Source organism: Neolamprologus multifasciatus, chromosome 9, assembly GCF_963576455.1.
Source record: "Neolamprologus multifasciatus chromosome 9, fNeoMul1.2, whole genome shotgun sequence".
Classification (NCBI taxonomy): Eukaryota; Metazoa; Chordata; class Actinopteri; order Cichliformes; family Cichlidae; genus Neolamprologus; species Neolamprologus multifasciatus.
Genome location: NC_140447.1, coordinates 10,701,060 through 10,720,387, shown reverse-complemented (window position 1 = coordinate 10,720,387; position 19,328 = coordinate 10,701,060). Strand labels below are relative to the sequence as shown.

General features: G+C 40.6%; 1 protein-coding gene across 2 annotated transcripts in view; it reads right to left on the bottom strand.

The window, feature by feature from the left end:
• vav3a (vav guanine nucleotide exchange factor 3a) overlaps positions 1-19,328 on the bottom strand; it is a 103,216-nt gene that overhangs the window by 36,418 nt on the left and 47,470 nt on the right. For both annotated transcript variants that reach the window (XM_085172236.1, XM_085172237.1), the window contains exons 5-15: positions 18,010-18,118; positions 16,956-17,057; positions 15,738-15,806; positions 14,891-14,994; positions 14,482-14,581; positions 14,115-14,210; positions 11,814-11,882; positions 10,753-10,839; positions 10,581-10,666; positions 8,239-8,371; positions 2,607-2,716 (exon numbers count right to left, since the gene is read on the bottom strand). In XM_085172236.1, coding sequence (XP_085028362.1) covers positions 2,607-2,716; positions 8,239-8,371; positions 10,581-10,666; positions 10,753-10,839; positions 11,814-11,882; positions 14,115-14,210; positions 14,482-14,581; positions 14,891-14,994; positions 15,738-15,806; positions 16,956-17,057; positions 18,010-18,118 — 1,065 coding nt within the window. The remainder of the gene's footprint in view (positions 1-2,606; positions 2,717-8,238; positions 8,372-10,580; positions 10,667-10,752; positions 10,840-11,813; positions 11,883-14,114; positions 14,211-14,481; positions 14,582-14,890; positions 14,995-15,737; positions 15,807-16,955; positions 17,058-18,009; positions 18,119-19,328) is intronic.

The window sequence follows — 19,328 nt, the reverse complement described above, 5'->3', positions numbered from 1 at the left end:
ATTTGGCAGATAAATACTCACATAAAGTCAGCACCACCAACACTGATCAAATACTTCGTATATTTATGTAATATATTTACACATGTTTACTCAGCTGGAGGAAAACCAGTTAGTGTGTGAAAACAGCTGTATAATCTCCTCTGTGGCTCTGTAGATGTCATATTCATTTCATCAGTGTTGGTGCCCAAAACTTCACTAAATATAACACTGTCCTGCACTGTAATATACTTCCCTGTCTAAGCCTCTGCCCTCAGTGTTTTTCTTTCTCCGTTTTGAAAGAGGGATTCCGGTGCACCTCTTGGTCTCGACAAATAAAATTACTATAATCCTGATTAACAGAATCACAGCTTTATTTCATGTTTGAGCCCCGTGCTGTCACACTGTGCATTATCGCATCATTGTGCAGGACTATCACTCATGCTTGGTCAGGACCTGCAGGTTTCACATTGTAAGGTACTCTGTAGGCCCTTTTAGCATCATTTTTCAGCCTGCAGTGACTCCAATAGAGTTCAACTGGAGTCCCAAATGCAACAAAAAAGGAAAAGTCAGATAAAACAGTAAAGGTCAAGTGATACCAAGAAGGTTTCTGCAGGATTTTTCTATTTTATTCTTTCACACAATGAAAATCGGCCCTAAAAAGGCACATCACTGTGCAGGGGTTCTGAGCTGAGACGGGGTTCTTGGCCAAGAGTCAGTGTGTGAAGTTGTCACTGTAGATTGTCATCATACTTATGTGACAGACACGTCATAATATATAACAATAACTACCTGTCTTCACCAGCTCCTCTCCTATATGCAGTCTCCCATCTACCTAACAGCAGTGGCACCGCCTAATTTTGCTGTTCTGACGATCAAAACAATCACAACAACCTCAGTGATTTAAAAAAAAAAGATTATAACAGATTGAAATAATAATTGGAAAAATTACAGATTTCAACTTTTACTCCATCTCAGCAGAGGTGGGAAGTAACAAAGTACAAATACTTCATTACTGTACTTCAGGAGAATTATCAGGTGTCTGTACTTTTACTTTCACTCCCTACATTTTGAAGCAAATAACTGTACTTCTACTCCTTACATTTTCAAAACGGGCTTGTTACTTTTGCATTAACATTGAGGGGAGTTATTATTAAACGGATTTGAGCCTAAACAGTAACACATGAAAGGCAATCCTGGTTGTGTATGAATCACCAGATTGACTCATTTTCCTGTTTACAAATAAAGACATGCTCTACAAAGTACACAACAGAAAATAGAGCTATTTTTGACTTTCTTTCCTTTTCTCTGCTCATTTTCTACTTAACTGATTCAAGCCGAGTACATTTATTAGAATTGAAATGTATCTACTAATATTATTTATTATTACATCAATATACCACAAGGTTCAGTTAGCTTTGCACAAACACATCAGGTATAAATGTCCTCCAAAGAGCTACTTTTTACTTTCTTACTTTGAGTACAGAGAAAATACTCAAAGTTTTCACCTTTACTTGACTAAAGATGCTGAATCAGTACTTCAAATTTCAGTGGAGTATTTTCCAATAGTAGCATCTGTACTTCTACTTAAGTACAGAGCTATCTGTACTTTCGGCACCTCTGCATCTGATATTCTTGTGTCGGCCCCGAATCACATCTTCTACTAACAATCTTGGTATTATTGTTTAACAGCATTTGAATTTTAAACATAACATCTCTGAATTCATCCAGTCCTGTATCTTACATCTGAGAAGCTGCAAAAAATCTGAATCAGCCAATTGGAGATTTTATTACACCCACTTTAAAGTCTGAATCACGAAATACTGTAAATGTCATAAAATTCGTTGTTTTTTAAATCTCAACTGTTTATTTAACCTTCTGACAAACGTAAAAGAAAGAAAAATTAAATATTAATTTGCACATGTGGGTTTTAATTGTTTTAAAAGTTGTAATAATTTTTGCTACATCTGACACTTTGTGCAATTTATTATTTTAAATGTATTGTTCATTATACACTAATGATGCAGAGGTCTACATACAGATTACTGTAACTCGTTTCACGTGAGCTTCACAGTCCTCCCTAACCATCTTCACTTAGACTGAAGTATGCAGCAGCTTGTGTGCTTGTGTGGCTGTATTTCAATGATTATAATGAAATATGAAAGTAACTGTGTGTACTGTGTGATGGGAAAAGACTCCATATAAAAATAAAGTCTGCTTCTTCATGCAATAAAATACTGCCCTTCCTAGTATATTATCTAATTGTGAGTCAGAGAATACAGCTGGTTGCGTCTTCTTTCTTGGCTCTACAAGTGAAGCACTAGTTTGACTTTCTTGGAACCAGTTTGTCACTTTGGGTAAATATGAATGCATTTCTGGGTGAAGGGTGGTTGATGCGGTTGACACCTGATGTTTTAATGAAACGCATCCAAGTTAAGCTTTCTGAGTATAAAGTTTCGCGTTAGTGCACACTATCGTCTGTTCATCTTTGTGTCACAGTGTCAAGTTCCTCATAAATGGAGATGGAGACAAAGTTCATCATAAATCAAGTGGCCTAACTTGAATAACAGGACTAAAAGCGCTCTGCATTTAGATGTCGTGACATTCTTGTGACGCAGTTGCTCACTTACATGGCCATGCTGAACTGTTCCAACCACTTCTTTTTCAGGTCTTTGGTCTTGAAAAAGAACTCAAAGCCGCTCTGGCCCTGGTTATGAGTGAGGTAGAATCCGTAGGACCACTGCAACAGAGAAAAAGAAAAACACTTGACTCACAAGGTGCAACAATGCCAAATAAAAAAACGGAGGGTTTCGGAGAAAGACAAACAGAGCGGGAGGGAGCCGAACGAGACAGGATGCAGGGAGACAGATGGAGACAAAGAGATGCAAAATGAAACAGGGATGCCTCGGGGAGAGCAAACACAAAGGCTGAAGGGTTGGAGGGCAGAAGAAATGACAGAAAGAGACAAAACATCGAGGCAGAGCGTGAAGGAGAAAATGAGTGCGAGGTGGCTGTGCCATATAACTGCTAGGCATCAGACTGCATGCACAGACCCAAGTAGCGAACGGGCCTGTAATCTGTTACCATTATCCACTTCAAAGGCTAAATATTAGTCCATTAGCCTCTGTGTCAACACAGGCATCTGGGGTTTTTTTAGACAACATTACAAGACAGATGCTCGAGAGATGCACTTTTTATGACTCGCAGTTGTGGTTTTGAACTTGTAGCACTCAGCTCTGAAAGCTAAAAACAAGCCAAACTCACAGCGCTGTCAGCGAAGCACAGCGGCTCATCTTCTCTATTGAATGAAAAGAGAAAAGGAAAGCAGCGCTCTACAGAAGCATTCCCAGTGGACACCAAAACTTGCACTCAGCAAAGATATCATCTAGCTACCAATTTGTAAAGAGAAGCAGGAGGTGCTTGTCTGTCTTTCTGTCAGTTCCTATGCTTTTGCTTGGCATTCAAAGGGATTACACACCAAGGCTTATAATGTCAAATATTTCTTTGTGGATCTTGCCAAAATATCAATTATTTTGACCCATGCTTATATCTTTGTCATGTGAATCAATGTCGAGAGTGAACTGTGGTATTTTAGAAAGATTATAAAATGCTAGAGACTAACTGGTGGTGGAGTTCAGACCCATGAGTACTCAAAAGTCATTGCTACATTAATACATGAGTAGATCTACTCGATACTCATGAAACATATTCAAAATTCACTCTTTATTTTTTCCCCCGTACTCCTGGAAACACTCCATTAAAGACAGAAACACCTATGATAATTAGTGCCGGCTACAACACACTGACTTATAATTAAACATGTAATAGGCAATTTTTTTTTTTGCAACAGCAATATACTGTTGTATTTGACAGTGTTTGGGGCATTTTTATGTGACAAAAAGATGTAACACTGTGATATTAATGATATAGCCACTCATATGTTTATACAACGAGACAAGCCCAAACATGTCTGAGAGTGAGAGCTGCATCCCAGCCTCACAACAATTTAGCATCTAGAAAGGGAGCAACTACAAAAACCTTCTGTATTATCAAAAATTGCATTATTGCAAATTTCACTAAAAAACATCATGATACAATTTTGAGGGAACATTGTCCAACACTAATGTTGACAATAAAGCAGTAATCTTTCCTTACAACTAGTTGTTTACACACTCAGAAGATGCTAAGCGTCATTAGCGTCATTAGCATCATTAGCATTAGCATTTGGATTTACCTTTTTGAGACATAATCCAGCCTAATTTAAACTCTGTACTAGTTGTCAATAACAACCAAAGGACATTTTAGCTGCTACCTTTATAAAGTCAACATTTGGGACAGTAATCATATGGATGTTTTTTTTTTAACATTTTTCATTTGACACACATGGCATTTGGGGCCAAATTTGCCCTCAAACATTGACCTAAAAGACTAGTCTGGTATTTATGTAGCACTTTTTGATTTTAGCTGAGCACTCAAGAAATTGTGGCTACAAATCCAGTCACAGAGCCTTTTTATGTGCTCTGTCTAAGATTCACACGTGTTGAATCTACTGGAAGCGATGCAGTTAGTCGCAGCCAGGGATCAAATAACCGACCCTTTAGTTAAGAGGCAACCCGTGCTGCCTCCTGAACCCCAGCTCCCCCTCCTGATCATCTTTTGTCCTTCCCACCCCCAACACGTCACTCCCTGATCCTGGTTTAGCTTCAGGTTTCTTCCTGTTAAAAGGGAGTTTTTCCTTCCCACTGTCGCCCAGCACTTGCTCACAGGGGGGTGGTCAAGTTGTTGGGGTTTTCTCTGTATTATCGATGGTCTTTACCTAACAATATAAAGCACCTTGAGGCGACAGTTGTTGTGAATGTTTGTGACGCCCTGCATGTAATTATTTGAGCTTTGATTATTTGCTACAAAACCGTAGGCTATAGCATTGAGAAGATGGCTTCCACACAATGACGGTAATTTGGCAAAAGTTTTCTTATTGTTGTTTGCATTTGGCTTATGAGTTAAAGGAGTTTAAGACTCTTTTACCTCCAGATGACTTGCACATAAATGCCGCTGGTTTGATGGAGGTTCTTATTGCCACTTCCCTCAGACACCACTGTCATCTCCATCATCTCGAACATAAATATGTAATCAAACAAACTGCTTTATATCCATCAAGTCAGAGGTGAATGACGCAGAGTTGGCTGTAAGTTTCATAAAATATAACCATATAAACCCATATGGGTCTAAGCTTCCTAATGTCTGCTATTTACAGCATCATTATTACCCAAATCACTGTTTCTTGGAACGCCTTAGATATCATTCCTCATTATGATTGGCAATATTTCCCCCACTTGGCATTTAGTATTCACCGTGTGTTTGTGTGTAGTCAGGCCCAAAGCGAGGTTTAATGATAACACCATCTGGGAGGAGGCAGACTGTTGTAGTCCGACACTGTGTCAGTGTGATCCTTGCAAATGAACAAGACAATGTAAAACATGTGCTGGAATAAGCGTGCACCAAATTATTTAAGAAAGATTCTTTGCAGCTGATTATTTCATTGTTTATGTCGCGAGCTGGAAAGATTTTTTTGCACAGAACCTACTTAAGCAGCACATTCAGGGACTCGCGGCACAGACGGCACCACCGGGGCGGAGAGGTTGCTGTTACAGGTGGTTAGAAAATAGCTGTGAAGAAGCAAGTTGAGTCAATTTTGTGAACTCACATTTAACTGATAAATTGTTATGGCGCCTCATTATGCAGAACTAGCGCTGTTAATTGGTTTGTCAGGAGTCCAACGCGGTTTCGGAGCTTTGCTGACTCAGTCGTAAAGAGGCGATAATGGGCTCAACAGTGCAAGACTTGCCTCCATTATAGCTGACTGGTTGTTATATCAGATTGTTGTTTTGTTCTGTTTTGTTTTACAGCACAATAATAAGCAAGTTTTGTTATTATTTTATTACTTTTTCACATCGTCTATTACAGCAGCAGAAAAGCCACAATGTAGAATGAAGTCGTGCTGGGACAGACTCGATGGCACGGAGCCCTGGGTGAAATTAAATGTCATCTAAAGCTCTTTTTAGCTGTTATAAAATCACTGTAACTCACAGCTTAAAGTGGGTTATTGCTTTCTGAAAGATGATAACACGCCATAAAATTAAAAGCTAAATGTTCAGGGCATATTTTCTTATTCAGTTAATGAAGCGGATCAGTGCGGCTTCAACGGGACTTAGTCACAATCATACTTCTCTGTCAGCTGTGATGTGTCAGGTCAGTTGACTGACATTTTCTTCCACAAGTCAGTCTTCAGCCTAATCAACCAGTTTTTAAAGCGCTTACCACGCTTGTTTTTGTGCAGCTGTGAGGAATAAACCGCATGCGGCTGGTAGAGACATAAAACGCCAGCGTTGGTTCATTTTTGACAGCTCGATTGAATTGCGGCGAATGTTTCCGCGTGTCTGTGGTACAACATCACCACTGTGGAATAGAGTTACTTCTTTTGGAACCAAAGAAAGATAAAACAAAAAGAAAAAAAAGTCTGAAAGGACTGAGAAATGCCAATATCTTTCCTGAAAGTAGAAAAGCATGTTCCTTGGCAGGTACATGCTAGCTGAATTCACCTGAGAGACTTATTCATGAGCAGTGGGGGGGGGGGGTCCGCGCCTGGCCATGTTCTACAACATTATAAATTTCCTCATGTCTTTACATAATAAAATCTGAACACATCTTCTCAATATTGAGGCATCATTGTGTTTACTGTATTACTCCTGAGTGATTGGTATATGTGATGTGATGTGATGAAGTATTTGTTCACTTTCCCAGTTCCCTGACCTGATATTAAACTGCTTCTCAAATACCATTAAACACTGCTGGTGGTCATTCAACAGCCAGCTCTTTCTTACACTGAACGCCTGTCAAACATAAGTACACCTAACATCTAATAGTATTAATTAACATTATGTAGTATAGAGTCATGCGTACAAAGATTCTCAGTTACCTGCGTTTTATTGAGACATGACAAATCCGAATGTCTGCAACAAAACAGCCCGGTGTTATTTTGGCTCTGCAAAAACCTCATTTAAAATCACGTTTACCTCTTGTCCCTATTTATAACCACATACTTTTATTATTATTGTTCAAAGATTTTAGAAAAGTATGGCTGATGCCAAAGAAGGGCCTGGGTTTGAATCCACTGGCTGGAGCCTTTGTGTGAAGTTTGCATGTTCGCTCTGTGCCTTCATCCAACACTATTAACTCAGTTTAGTTCAACAGTTGCCTCAAGACACTTTATTTTGTAAGGTAAAGAACCTACAATAATCAGATGACCCCCTGTGAGCAGGTACTTGGTGACAGTGGGAAGGAAAAACACCCTTTTAACAGGAAACAGTGCAAAGTTGTGCATGTGAGCGGCTGCCTCGCTCTCTGCGTTAGCCCTGTGACAGAGTGGTGACCTGTCCAGTGTGCACCCTGCCTCTTGCCCTGTGACAGCTAGACTAGGATCCCACATGAGCTCTTCATGGGCCCTTCAGTTTTCCACTCTGTGAAAGCTTTTCTTATTCAGATTTCTTGAAATCATTAGAGCCACACTGCTTTACGAGCTGTAATTTCTGCACTTTGTGACTGTGTTGCGCCTGCAGCAGATGCCCATATAGATCCAGGTTCAGCTCATTGCTAGTGATTTACCAATTCAATATTTGGATCAGACACTGGTTCAGTCCAGACTCACAAAGCTTGATACAGTCTCTGACACAAGAGGGGGCCAATCTATTCTTCAGTTCTGTATTCTGTGTTTGCTAAGCAGCAATGCACCACTCGTTAGTGGGAGAGCTCACATAGCGAGGTAACATTAAAGGGGTTGTTGTTTGGAGGCATTTTCACACCTACGATACCAATGTTTCTCCTTCATATGTTTGCTGTAGTTTTTCATTTAAGTGCACGGTGTGGTCAAGCAAGTCGACAAAACTTGAAAGCTATAATGATTTCCCTATTGGCCTCTCTCTCTCTTGTTTTGTTTGGTGTAACACATGGGAAGCTTTTATTACACCTGCAGTAACATAACGTTTGTCATCAACTCGATTAATATCGATTCACTACACCTGTCTGCTGTCAGCTAGACGTGACATGCCAGTGTGTGTGTGTGAACAGGTTCACTCACACCAACAGCAAAGCTAAAGTAAGAAGCTAAAGCTAAAGCACGATTGTTTACTATTTAATAATGATACAAATTCAGTAAATGCATCTTAGACATATTTATTGACTGTTCGTGTCTGTGTGTGCACAGACCTTTCGGTTCTCTTTGTCCGACGTGGGATTGTTGGTGACTTTGAAGAGGTGCAAGTCGATCACTTCTTTCATCTCGTAGTTGTCTCCTCGCCGCTTACAAACAATGACCGCAGCGTCAAACAGGAAGATGTGCCTGCAATCCAAAAATGTTCCAGTAAATTCAAGCACATCTCACTTAGTAGTTCATGTTATTCACACTGAGGAGTTCAGTATTTTATTTTTTTAATTCAGTATTTAAGGCAAAAAGTGATTTTTATGATTCTAACAAGCTTGAAGGTCAATATTTGGTATGACCACCTTTATTCTTCAACACAGACTGAACTCTCTTTTTTTAAAGTCTTCAGGAATCGTTCTCCAGGCTTCTTGGAGGACATCCTCAGCTCTTCGTTAGACACGGGCTGCCTTTGTTTTACTCTCTCTCAACATGATCATACTCTGTTTCAATAATGTCGAGGTCTGTGCTTGTGGGAGTCCGATCCATGATTGATTGTTTGACAGGATGCCCAACACAACTGACTGAAATGCAGTCCCAAACCATGACAGAGATTGCACCATGTTTTATTCTTCTTCACACATATTGACAATGGTACGATTCAAAAATGTTACATTTGGATTAATCACTCTATACGACCTTTTGCATCTGATTTTTAGTATAGTTCTTGTGTATTCTGTCAAAGGAGCTTGGAAAGAAAAGCATCTGGACTTCTTTAAGTTGCTTGAAGACGTTTCACCTCTCATCCGAGAAGCTTCTTCAGTTCTAGGGTCAAATGGTGGAGAGTCCCAGATTTAAACCCAGTGGGAGTTTCCCCCCACAGAGGGACAAAAGGACCCCCTGATGATCCTCTACCTCAGGGGTGTCAAACTCAAAAACACAGTGGGCCAAAATTCAAAACTGGAACAAAGTTGCAGGCTGACATTAATATTTATTGAAAAAAAAAACTTCCTCCAGATATAAGAATGAATCTTTTCTTATGGACTCAAACAAGTTTTGCTGAAAAACTGAATATGGAACAAGCAAAGCTTAATACTAAATGATATATATATTAGCTGTATAATACCAGTAGGCCAGCTCTAATAGTACTTTGGTATGGCTTCGTGGGCCAAATGTAATTAGGCTGCGGGCCAAATTTGGCCAGAGTTTGACACCTATGCTCTACCTAATCACATGAGCCAAGGTGTGAAAACGGGTGAATTAGAACTGAAGAAGCTTCTCGGATGAGAGGTGAAACGTCTTCAAGCAACTTAAAGAAGTCCAGACGCTTTTCTTTCCAAGCTCTTTAGACTACGATGACCTGGATGACTGAGAACCTTCACAGACATATGTGTATTCTCAGCCTCTTCTCCCTGTTTCTCCTCCTTAAGAATGGCTTCTTGACAGCCACCCTTTCACTGAGACCATTTCTGATGAGACAAAGGACCGGATACATCCTTCAGGTCTGGTATCAGGCCTTTACTTTCTAGATTTTTGCAAGATTTTCAGATACCGTTCATGTGCTGTAGGTAGTAGTTTGTGCAGGTACCACTCTGTTTTTAAAGACATGCTGCACATCATGCTGAGGTATGCCACCTTTTTAGCTAACAACTCTTTGGGAGTCAGTTTGTTGCCACTGAAATACTATTTCATGTCTGTCAGACCGACTCAACTGATTCATAGTATCAACTAAAGAAATCAGAAAAAAAATCCATGTTTTTAAAACTGGTTCTTTGCTAGGGTGTCTGCTTTGTGTTGACACAACGCTGGTTCATCTCTTGGGTGAAGTGCCCTTTTTATGCTTGAATTGTTCGCAGGTCAGTGTTAAGTGGCTTAACAAATAAAGCAAAAAAAACATTCCTGTGACAATGTTCAGGTACAAGGACTGGACTGAGTGACAAGGCCTGGAGAACTATTACTCAAGACAAAAGAAAGTCTGGCTCCTTGGAAGCAAAATATAAAGAAATGAGGGGTGACACGAGACTTTTGTAAAGTAGTGCATTTGGAAGCAGTCGGCTTCTGCAGTTCCTGTAATGGCTTTGCAGAGACTCTCAGGCTGGCTGTTATTTTAACAGGCAAATTAAAGTTTCAAGGCGTAGCTAACAATACAAAATCTCTCTAATGGAAAAAGACGCCCAGCCCAGTTTCATCTATATGACTGGTTCAATGTTATTGTTAAGATCCTAAAGAACAACAGCATAAGCTAAATGATCATAGCATGTGCTTTGTTTTAACTGAGTAATAATACTTCACTGGCTTCAGTTTGCACAAATCTCACGGGTTTAGTCTGAAACAACACTTTGGCAGGTTTCCGACCGTAACACCTGATTCCCTTTCGACTGCAGTCATCCAGCCATTCGCGGCATCTCACCTGTCCTGCTTGGCTCGTTTGTCCACCGAGGCCACCCGTACTTCCCCGTCAACTTTGGGTCTCCCGTAGTTACTCAGACGCTGATTCTGCAGGCGAGAAAAATGAAAGTTATCTGGAGGAAAGACATTCTGAAAAGCTGTCAGTCATTATCTCAAAGAAAGCTGTACCTTACCAGATTTTCAATGGATTTCTGGTACTGATCTATTTCTCGCAATGTCTCGTTGTCCCTCTTGACTTCGTTAACATACTGCGCCAAATCCTACACACACACATGCACACACACACACATGCACACACAAAGGAAAACAAAGAAGCATCTTTTAACTTACTTACATACGGTACAGAGTATCCAGCTGTGCCGAGGAGTTTGTTTCTTTTATGTGCAGTTTTATGTCGCTCTCTTCCAAAAAGATCTTGTGCAATAAAATAAACTTGACTTTAATTAAGCTGAGCGTTCAGCTTTACTGAACAGATTTTCAGGGTCACAAAATTAGGACTAAACACTGCATTCACTGAAGGCTTCTTTATTTATCTGCAGTTACAAAAAGTTGAGCAAGTGAAATGAAGTGGAACTTTTTATGGTAACTTTTTTAGATACTATATGGTGACCCCTGAGGTACAAAACACACAAAACAAAGCTGTGTTTATTGTTTACAATGGAACCAGAGTCCCCAAAACACATGAACAAACTAGGCGATTATATTCTGAAATCTTGTGTTTTTCTTCGTGTTTCTAACGACCACCTTCAGCTCTCAAAACACAATTATCATGTCAGGTACCCTAAACAAACATGAACGCACTGTGTTTCTTACCAGAAGGAATTTTGAGTACAATGTGAAGTAAAATCAAAACAACCTTTTCTGACATGAGCTGTTTTTTTGTACATTTTATTAGCTCTTGATGGGTTGTTCTGTGAAACTAGCGTTGGGGGTATGTATTTCTTTATCTGCATTCAGTACTGGGCTTGAGTTTTGAGCCAATCTGCTTCCGATTGTCATTTACTTTGAAAGTGGAAACAGCAGATGAACTGAAGGACCAGATATCCTTCAGGCTTATACTGAAGCCTCATCGTTTCTCATCAAAAGAGCCCATGTAGCTTTGTCTGCACTTACCTTTTTAAAAATCTTATTTCTCTTTCATTTCTAGGATTAGTTTTTGTACGTTTTGGGTGAATGGCCCTGTTCTGGACCTTCAGTGCACCCAAGGATAAGAGCATATGAAAAGAAAACGTACCTTCATTGCATCTAAGGCGGTCCGTAAATTCGTCTTCTCAGTGCCATCATGGGTGTGTTTCACAAGCTCCTGTTGGACAAAAAAACAAACCACAAACACAAAGTAAATAAAATGTGAAAAGGAGGGAAAGGCTGTGAATCATAAAACATTACATGAGATATACACATGCCACACGCCACGCGTGGACTGGAGGCTTTAGCTTTCCAGATACGACAGGAAAACGGCCGCTGTGGAAGTGAATCAGATACTGCGTATGTGTGCACTCATCTATTGCAGGAGTGTGTGCGCAAGTAAGTATCTGAAATTGCTTGGCGGTGCCTCGCCGCAGCGTAAACAAGACATCTAGACCTCGGCGGCGGAGGATAAGGAAGGATGCCATGCATGTCCTTCACGCGGGCGCACACCCACTGTGTCCACACACACTGAGCCGCTAAGGGAGATATAGGTGTCCGCTCGGCGCTGCTCAAATCCCCGGTGTCAGTCAAGCTCGACCTGGGCATTATTATCACTAGCAAGACGACAGAGGCCTATTTATCAAGGCTTGCTCCCACCTCCACGCAGCCCCCGAGATACACAGTAAGGGTGTGGTCACACTGATATCGGGGGCCCGTGCACGATGGACTCATTCAGGGAATCGTGTCGCTGCAGGTACAGCGGGAGGGGGGCCGTGATGAGCGGAGTCAGCGAAGATGAAAGAGCAAGAGATTGATGAGAAAAAAAGAGAGAAAGAAACCGGCTAAGAGAGGTACTCGGGGAGCGAGAGGAAGTGACAAGACATTAGTTGTACAGAATCTGGCTGTCACCGTGTGGGAAAGTAACTCAGCGGATGCTTTATTCGCTGCAGCTAGCTATTACCCGGCTGTTCCGAGGGGATCTCAGCCCATGTTGACACAAACAGAATCACTTTGTTCCTACAGATAGATATTTTTTTTATTTTTGGCGCTACTTTCTTGTTGCTTTGTATGGAGCCCTGTTGGAATAAGCACATTTCTGCCTGAAGAAAAGGAGTAAATGAGCGCTTCGAAGTGAAAGAAGCAGCGCACGCGTCGACTTTGCTGTCATCCAGCTGCAGACGCACAGATGACGATATTATTAATTGCTTTTCTATATAAACCCTCCTCATAGATTCAACACGTGCACACACACAGCTATCATGAAGAGAGGAGAAAGCATGATGGAGACACTGTTAACTGTCACACATTTATGCATACTCAAGTTTGTCTTTGGGATTGTGTAAAATGTGTAAAATATGTCCAAATGAAAATAATGGAAAAACTCAACAGGCCATTATATTTGGTCCATTCAAAATTTATTATAAAAGACAAGGATGGCAAGGTTTTGGATGATTAAAAAGGCCTAAATGGGGAATGTTTTCCTTTTCGGTGACACATTAGTAACTTGTCGCTGACTCTGGCCGAGCTTCCAGCGGTTCAAAATAATACTTCCCCTTTCTGTTTGTTCGTCTCGCTGCTTATTTATCTTGTTCTGTCTGCCGCTCTCCCTTTCAGTCCCCACTTCACTTTATCTATTTTCTCTCACCGCCTCCTTGATTGTCTCCATCAGATGACAATTACGTGTGGGTCGTTTGAGAGTCGCAGTCATCAAGGAGCTACAGGAACAGAGAAGAGCCCCGGAGCCTGAGCAGTGAAGGCAAAGAGGAGGGGAGCAAAAGAGAAAATGTGGTCAACGCTGCCTCTGGTGGTTGCAAGGAGTAGTGTCAGGGAGTCCACTTGGCTTATAAACTGATTTTATAATCGAGAAGGAAACAAACTTCTCTCTCTCTCGGTCACAGGGATGCATCTGTAAACTCGGCGAGCTCCCTGTCACTTACAAAGTCATCCACGAGAAGAGTAACTGTGCAGCTGCGAAGCAGGAGCTTAGGTAGAAATAATAGGACGCTCAATTAGACAATCCGCAATCATTTGTGTGTTATAGCATCTTTTCATGTCTCTTTTATCCCATACGTTATACCACAAACTGCATCCTCGCCTTATCATTCTGCCTATTTAACAAAGTGAGTGACACAAAGCAAAGATGACACAGACATAGAAAAGTATCTTAATCTTTCAGGGATACACATTTAAAATGTATTTATAGGCCAGTCCAGGTTTTAAAAAACATTAACTCTGATGGTCTACAGACAACAAGATGCTGTGTGATGGCCTGATGTCATCTACGTGATACAAAAATAAAACATATTTTAAACACTATAAATGTTTACTGCAAAGGGTTCAAAGGTTTGTTCAAGAAAACTTGGGCTGAGATTTACAAGCGAGGATGCACTAGGACGGAGTACAGTACCTGCAGGAGGAGGTGGTACTTCAAGACTCGCTGCATAGGAACCACTAGCAGATCTCTCAGTGTGAACTTGCCATAGTTGGCTCTTTTGGAGCATTCCTGCACAAAGACAAGGATCAATAAAATACTAAATTCACTTGGAAAAAATGGTTTTATTTTACTTTCTAGAAGCAAATGCAAGCAAACTCAAGCATCACAGCCGTTTAGAGTAATTTCTGCTTCCAGCTGCAGTGTCATCACCGGCAATGTCTCAGGTAGACACTTGAGGGCGTAGTCTGACCATCCTGAGAAGCTGTGGAAGCAAACAGCTTCCACTGCACTGCACAATAACCACTCACTCATCCTTTAAGAAGAGCACAAAACTATTTACCTCTAGCTTCATGCGTACGTCTTCTCTGTTTTTGCTGATGTCATCGAGGGTGGCGATGGCTGTCTCCACATGGCTGCAGTATTTCCCATAGATCAACAACCTGGGGTAGATTTGACAAGTGAAGAAACTACAGCAGGACTGGAAAGAAGTCCAAACACAACATGTAGGACTTTAAATGTTTTCTCAGTCTTCACAGTGACGATCTTAGGTGCGATACATAGGTTCACACCTACACACTGTTTACACACAACACACAGAAACCTGTCATAACACAGCATATACATAAAAGTTTGCAGCTTCTTAGATGTATAGAAAGAATTACAAGAGCTTTACAGAACTGTTAAAGGATTACATAAAACACTAAATACAATAAGCTACAATGTTTTTAGATAAAGTTCCCCGTGTGCACCTCTCTTTGAAAGTGATGAAGATCTGGTAAAGGTTCTGGGCACTTCTGTGGTGGACTGAATCTTGGATTTCCAGCAGTAAACACTTGTGGACTTTAACCAGGTCCTGAACAACAACAAGAGCAAATCTTCAGTGCTGATCATTAAACTCCTGCATCTAACAATTTCTTTCCCCTAATCTACAGATCATTCCAATAACTCCGTTAATGATCTATGACTAAGAAAATCATTAGAAATGCTCATCACAGCTCACTAAATGTTGAAGTACCGCCCTCAAATATGTCAACACACTCAATAAGAATCTTTGACCAAAATTCTGACTTTAACTAATTTCATTTAATTTTCATGCTTCATGTTTATTGAGATTAAAAAAACTTTTTTTTTGATTGTATAGGCCTGCAGCAAAACTGATATCATGTTCCCTTTGCAAACCTACCTAAAAAACTAAAGACACTGCTATTATCTTGAGGTGTTCTTGCTACTTTCTGGTCACTGTTAGCATTTCACAGTCAAACAGTGAACGTAAATCAATCAGTCAGCATATTTGATGTCAGTATGTTGGCATGTTAGCATGCAACACAAAGCAGTGACCTCTTTTGGACAGTTAAGCCTCTTAAATAGTAGTAGTAGTCCCTTTGTCATGTTAATTTAATGCACATTTAAAAAAGGTTTAACATCTTTTTTTTTTAATTGAATTTTGCCATGTAGGTGTGAAGCTAAGCCATCATTCCTTTCATTATTTACACTTCTACATTCCTCCTATTGTGACAGTCGGTGGGGAAAAAGACCATTTAAAGGAGAATTTTGCAACCCCCTCAACGATGACCGCTTCCAAAGGCGTTGACTTACCGGAATATTCACAAACACCTTCTCCATCTCAGCTGGGGACAAGAACGTGTTGAGGGGAATCATAAAGTGCTGCAGGAGAGAAACACAGAGAGGGAATGAATGAAGAGAAAGAGCCTCGTTCCTCTAGAGTAAGAGCGGGAAAGTCATTTTGCGTGAGACGCTATTATATTATAGGGCTAAGTTGCAAAGAGCTGCAGTCAGCGAAAACAAGCAGGAGAGTCTGGGTCACGACAATAATCTCATTTTCAGAGTTTGCAATTTAATGATTTCCTCTCAGAAAACTCCCACAGTGTAGTCACCTCTACATTTCAAAGGAGCGGGCGAGCACAAACTAAATTCCACCATCCACTTCATATCGAAAGTCATCTACTGAGGCGCTCCTCTGGGAAATCAGGCGAGGTCTTTTAGCAGACGTGAACGTACACAAGAGGTAGAAGAAAAGTAGTCCAAGACAGTCCTGTAAAAAGTGCGGGGTAAGGTGGAACGCATCCACAGGCGAGCGGCTGCTCTCAGAGCTCTCTGTCAGGGCGTTTGTTGGAAGGAGTGCTGGGATTACATTTTACTCACGGCTAATTTCAAAAATATAAATATATCCTTCACCTCGCTTCTTTCTCTGGGTGTGCGGAGTGTTACACCGCTTTTTTTTGGTTTCCATTACACCCGAAAAGAGGTCATTACAGTTTCACAGTTTCTCATATTGAAGGTGATAAAGAGGCCAAATTGATTTCCAGTCATCCTTCGTAAAGTGAAACAGAGCGATAATACTTCCACCTAATGAAATAAAGTTAGTTAGACTGACACCAATTTATGAAACAGTGCTGGCAACCTGGATATTAGTGAAAGATGTCCAAAAGCGCTTCATTCATCTTTCACAACAGCTTTGTGGGTAAGTACTCGTCACTCAAGCTAACTGAGACACACTCGCTCAGCAGGTTTAATAGAGAGCTCTGGAGGGCCCGCAGCTTCAAACTAATTCAGTCATGTCACATTAAACCTGTGATCGGGGGCCGCTTTTTTACTTCTGAGATGTAACCAAACCACAACAACTGGCGGTTATAATTCTGATTACTTCAACGAGACGATGTTTCCAAGTATCGCCAGCGTACAAACTCAGCATGGGATGCAGATGAGATTACCTGCTTTAATTTTCAGTCAGCACGTAGCAATGTGAGGAAGCCTCGGCTGCACAATGACAACCACCAGTCAGCCAGTGTGTACCTTCTCTATAGACTCCAGGGTCTCAGTGTATTTCTCCTCTGTCTGCTTGATCTCTGTCAAGCAGCAACTCCTGATGTCAGTCTCTGCTTGCTTCTGGAACGCCTACGCACACACACACACATTATACACTTGAATAGATACGTTGATAAATAATCACTTAAATTTTAAAAAATGTATATTTGAAATTTAAACAGCATTTTAAAGGCATTCAGAATCTGCTTTGGCACCAAGGTTCATCTGACTTTCTTTCAGTGCTTTTGTTCAAGTTTGCCAAGTTTCAGAAGAACTCTTTTGAAGGATATTTCAGATGGAAAGATAAAAGAAGGCCAATTTTTATTTTGTAAATTTTCAATTCCAAGTTTCATGGAAACCACAAAGCAATGACGACCAGCTCCATACAATCAAACGTCCATTCAGAATTCAAAAAAGTTCAATTTCTCCAACTATATTTTCTCAAACAGATACCACATTCTGAGAATTTCATTTTTAGTGCAATGACTAATGTTTTAAATGGTTTTCAAACAAGAACCTACAAAAAAATATGCTATCGGTGCAGGATGTGGTGTTATTTTTCCATACTGTCCCCAATGCTTTTACAAACCACACATTGCATTACATTTTGCCTGAAACTGCCCATAAAAGATTCCTTGAGCTTAAAATAAGATCACAAGTGGTCAGCTGAACACTTGGAGACACAAGTAGGGAAGTGCCATCCATGTCTGATCCCATCACCTAAGACAGGGGTGGGGGAACTCCAGGCCTCAAGGGCTGGTCTCCTGCAGGTTTTAGATGCGTCCTTGATCCAACATAGCTGATTTAAATGGCTACATTACGTCCTCAACATGTCTTGAAGTTCTCCAGAGGCCTGGTAATGAACTAGTCATTTGATTAGGGTGTGTTGACCCAGGGTGATATCTAAAACCTGCCCTTGAGCCCTGGAGTTCCCCACCCCTGGCCTAAGACGTCAGATATGATGGTAGCATCACTTCTTTCATCCAGTCTTTGACAACAAGAACAAAAACATTTTCAAGTGAAGTTACAGAGGTGGACAAACCGGAGGAGGGACAGCTTCTGTCTTCATCAGGTCCTCGTAGATCTCGCCGCCTTCTTCGTCATCGTACACACAGTCATAAAGGTCCTCCTCATCCTCCACTCCATTCTCACTGCAGGACAAATGAAAGAATATGGCAGTGACACTGCATTACATCACGCTGCTGTTTGATCCTGAGTGAGTGGGATGAAATGGTTTTCACTTCTCTTGACAAGCACACACGGTTCTGGTTTTACAGATGTGGATTTTAATACCACACTACAAATCTTGTTAGAAGGGGACAAAACTTAATCCCTTGCTGTGAAAGTGGCTGAGGAACACGCAGACAAGAAAAGACTTTTATGTGTGACGCCACCAGCCTGTTCTGACTGCTCACATCGGAGCCAATTACTGCAGCCTTAGCAGGTGGGCTAACATGATGTGACTCAGTGTTTGTGTGTGCCTTCTTTTACTTTTCATACATTTATTTTAGAACCAAATGTTCCCAAGTTCAAAGAAACCTAAGGGGATAATTGGACGTAAACAATTAGTATGTTTTATTAGGGTAAGGAGGTGAGGTCAAAGATAAGAGATCTACAGCATAGGTGGTGGACCATAAAGGAAAAAAAAATATTTCTCTCTGTGGTCTGCTGCTCTGCTTCAACTAATGTATTATTGAAATGTCTTATAGTAAAGGGCAATAACTCAAACAGAGAATGTATCAAAATTCATTTAGGACTTGAGGGTAAAGTGGGCCTCTGTAAGCTAACAAAGGAGCTACAGAACGAAAGGTTACGTTGTAACCTTGGTTCTCTGAGTGAGAGACTATCTCTCAGTCTCAATATGATAGAGAAAGACAGCTTAGCTTGACATTATCGTAAAAAGAAGATATAGGTAGAAATAATCTAATCTACTTTAATTCATCTTTACCATAAACAAAATATGTAAATGCTAAGCTGCACTTCCTGTTTTATAAGCAGCTTTTATGTGAGGGATTTTGTTACTTTTGTTAAGAAACAGTAGTAAGTAGTAGTAAAAAAAACAACAAATTTTTTTATGCTAGGTTTGGTTAATAGTCTAGTACAAAGACTGATAGCTAACAGCCTAGCATAAGGCCTCATAGCTAACAGCCTAGCATAAGGCCTCATAGCTAACAGCCTAGCATAAAGCCTCATAGCTAACAGCCTAGCATAAAGCTTCATAGCTAATAGCCAAGCTAGTCTATTTCAATAATATTGCCTACACTTGTTTTAGTGGGCATTACTAGATATCTAGAATACAGAGAAATAATGCCCTTAACTATTACTTTTAACTAATACTATCTCTTCAAAAATTAGTGCAGT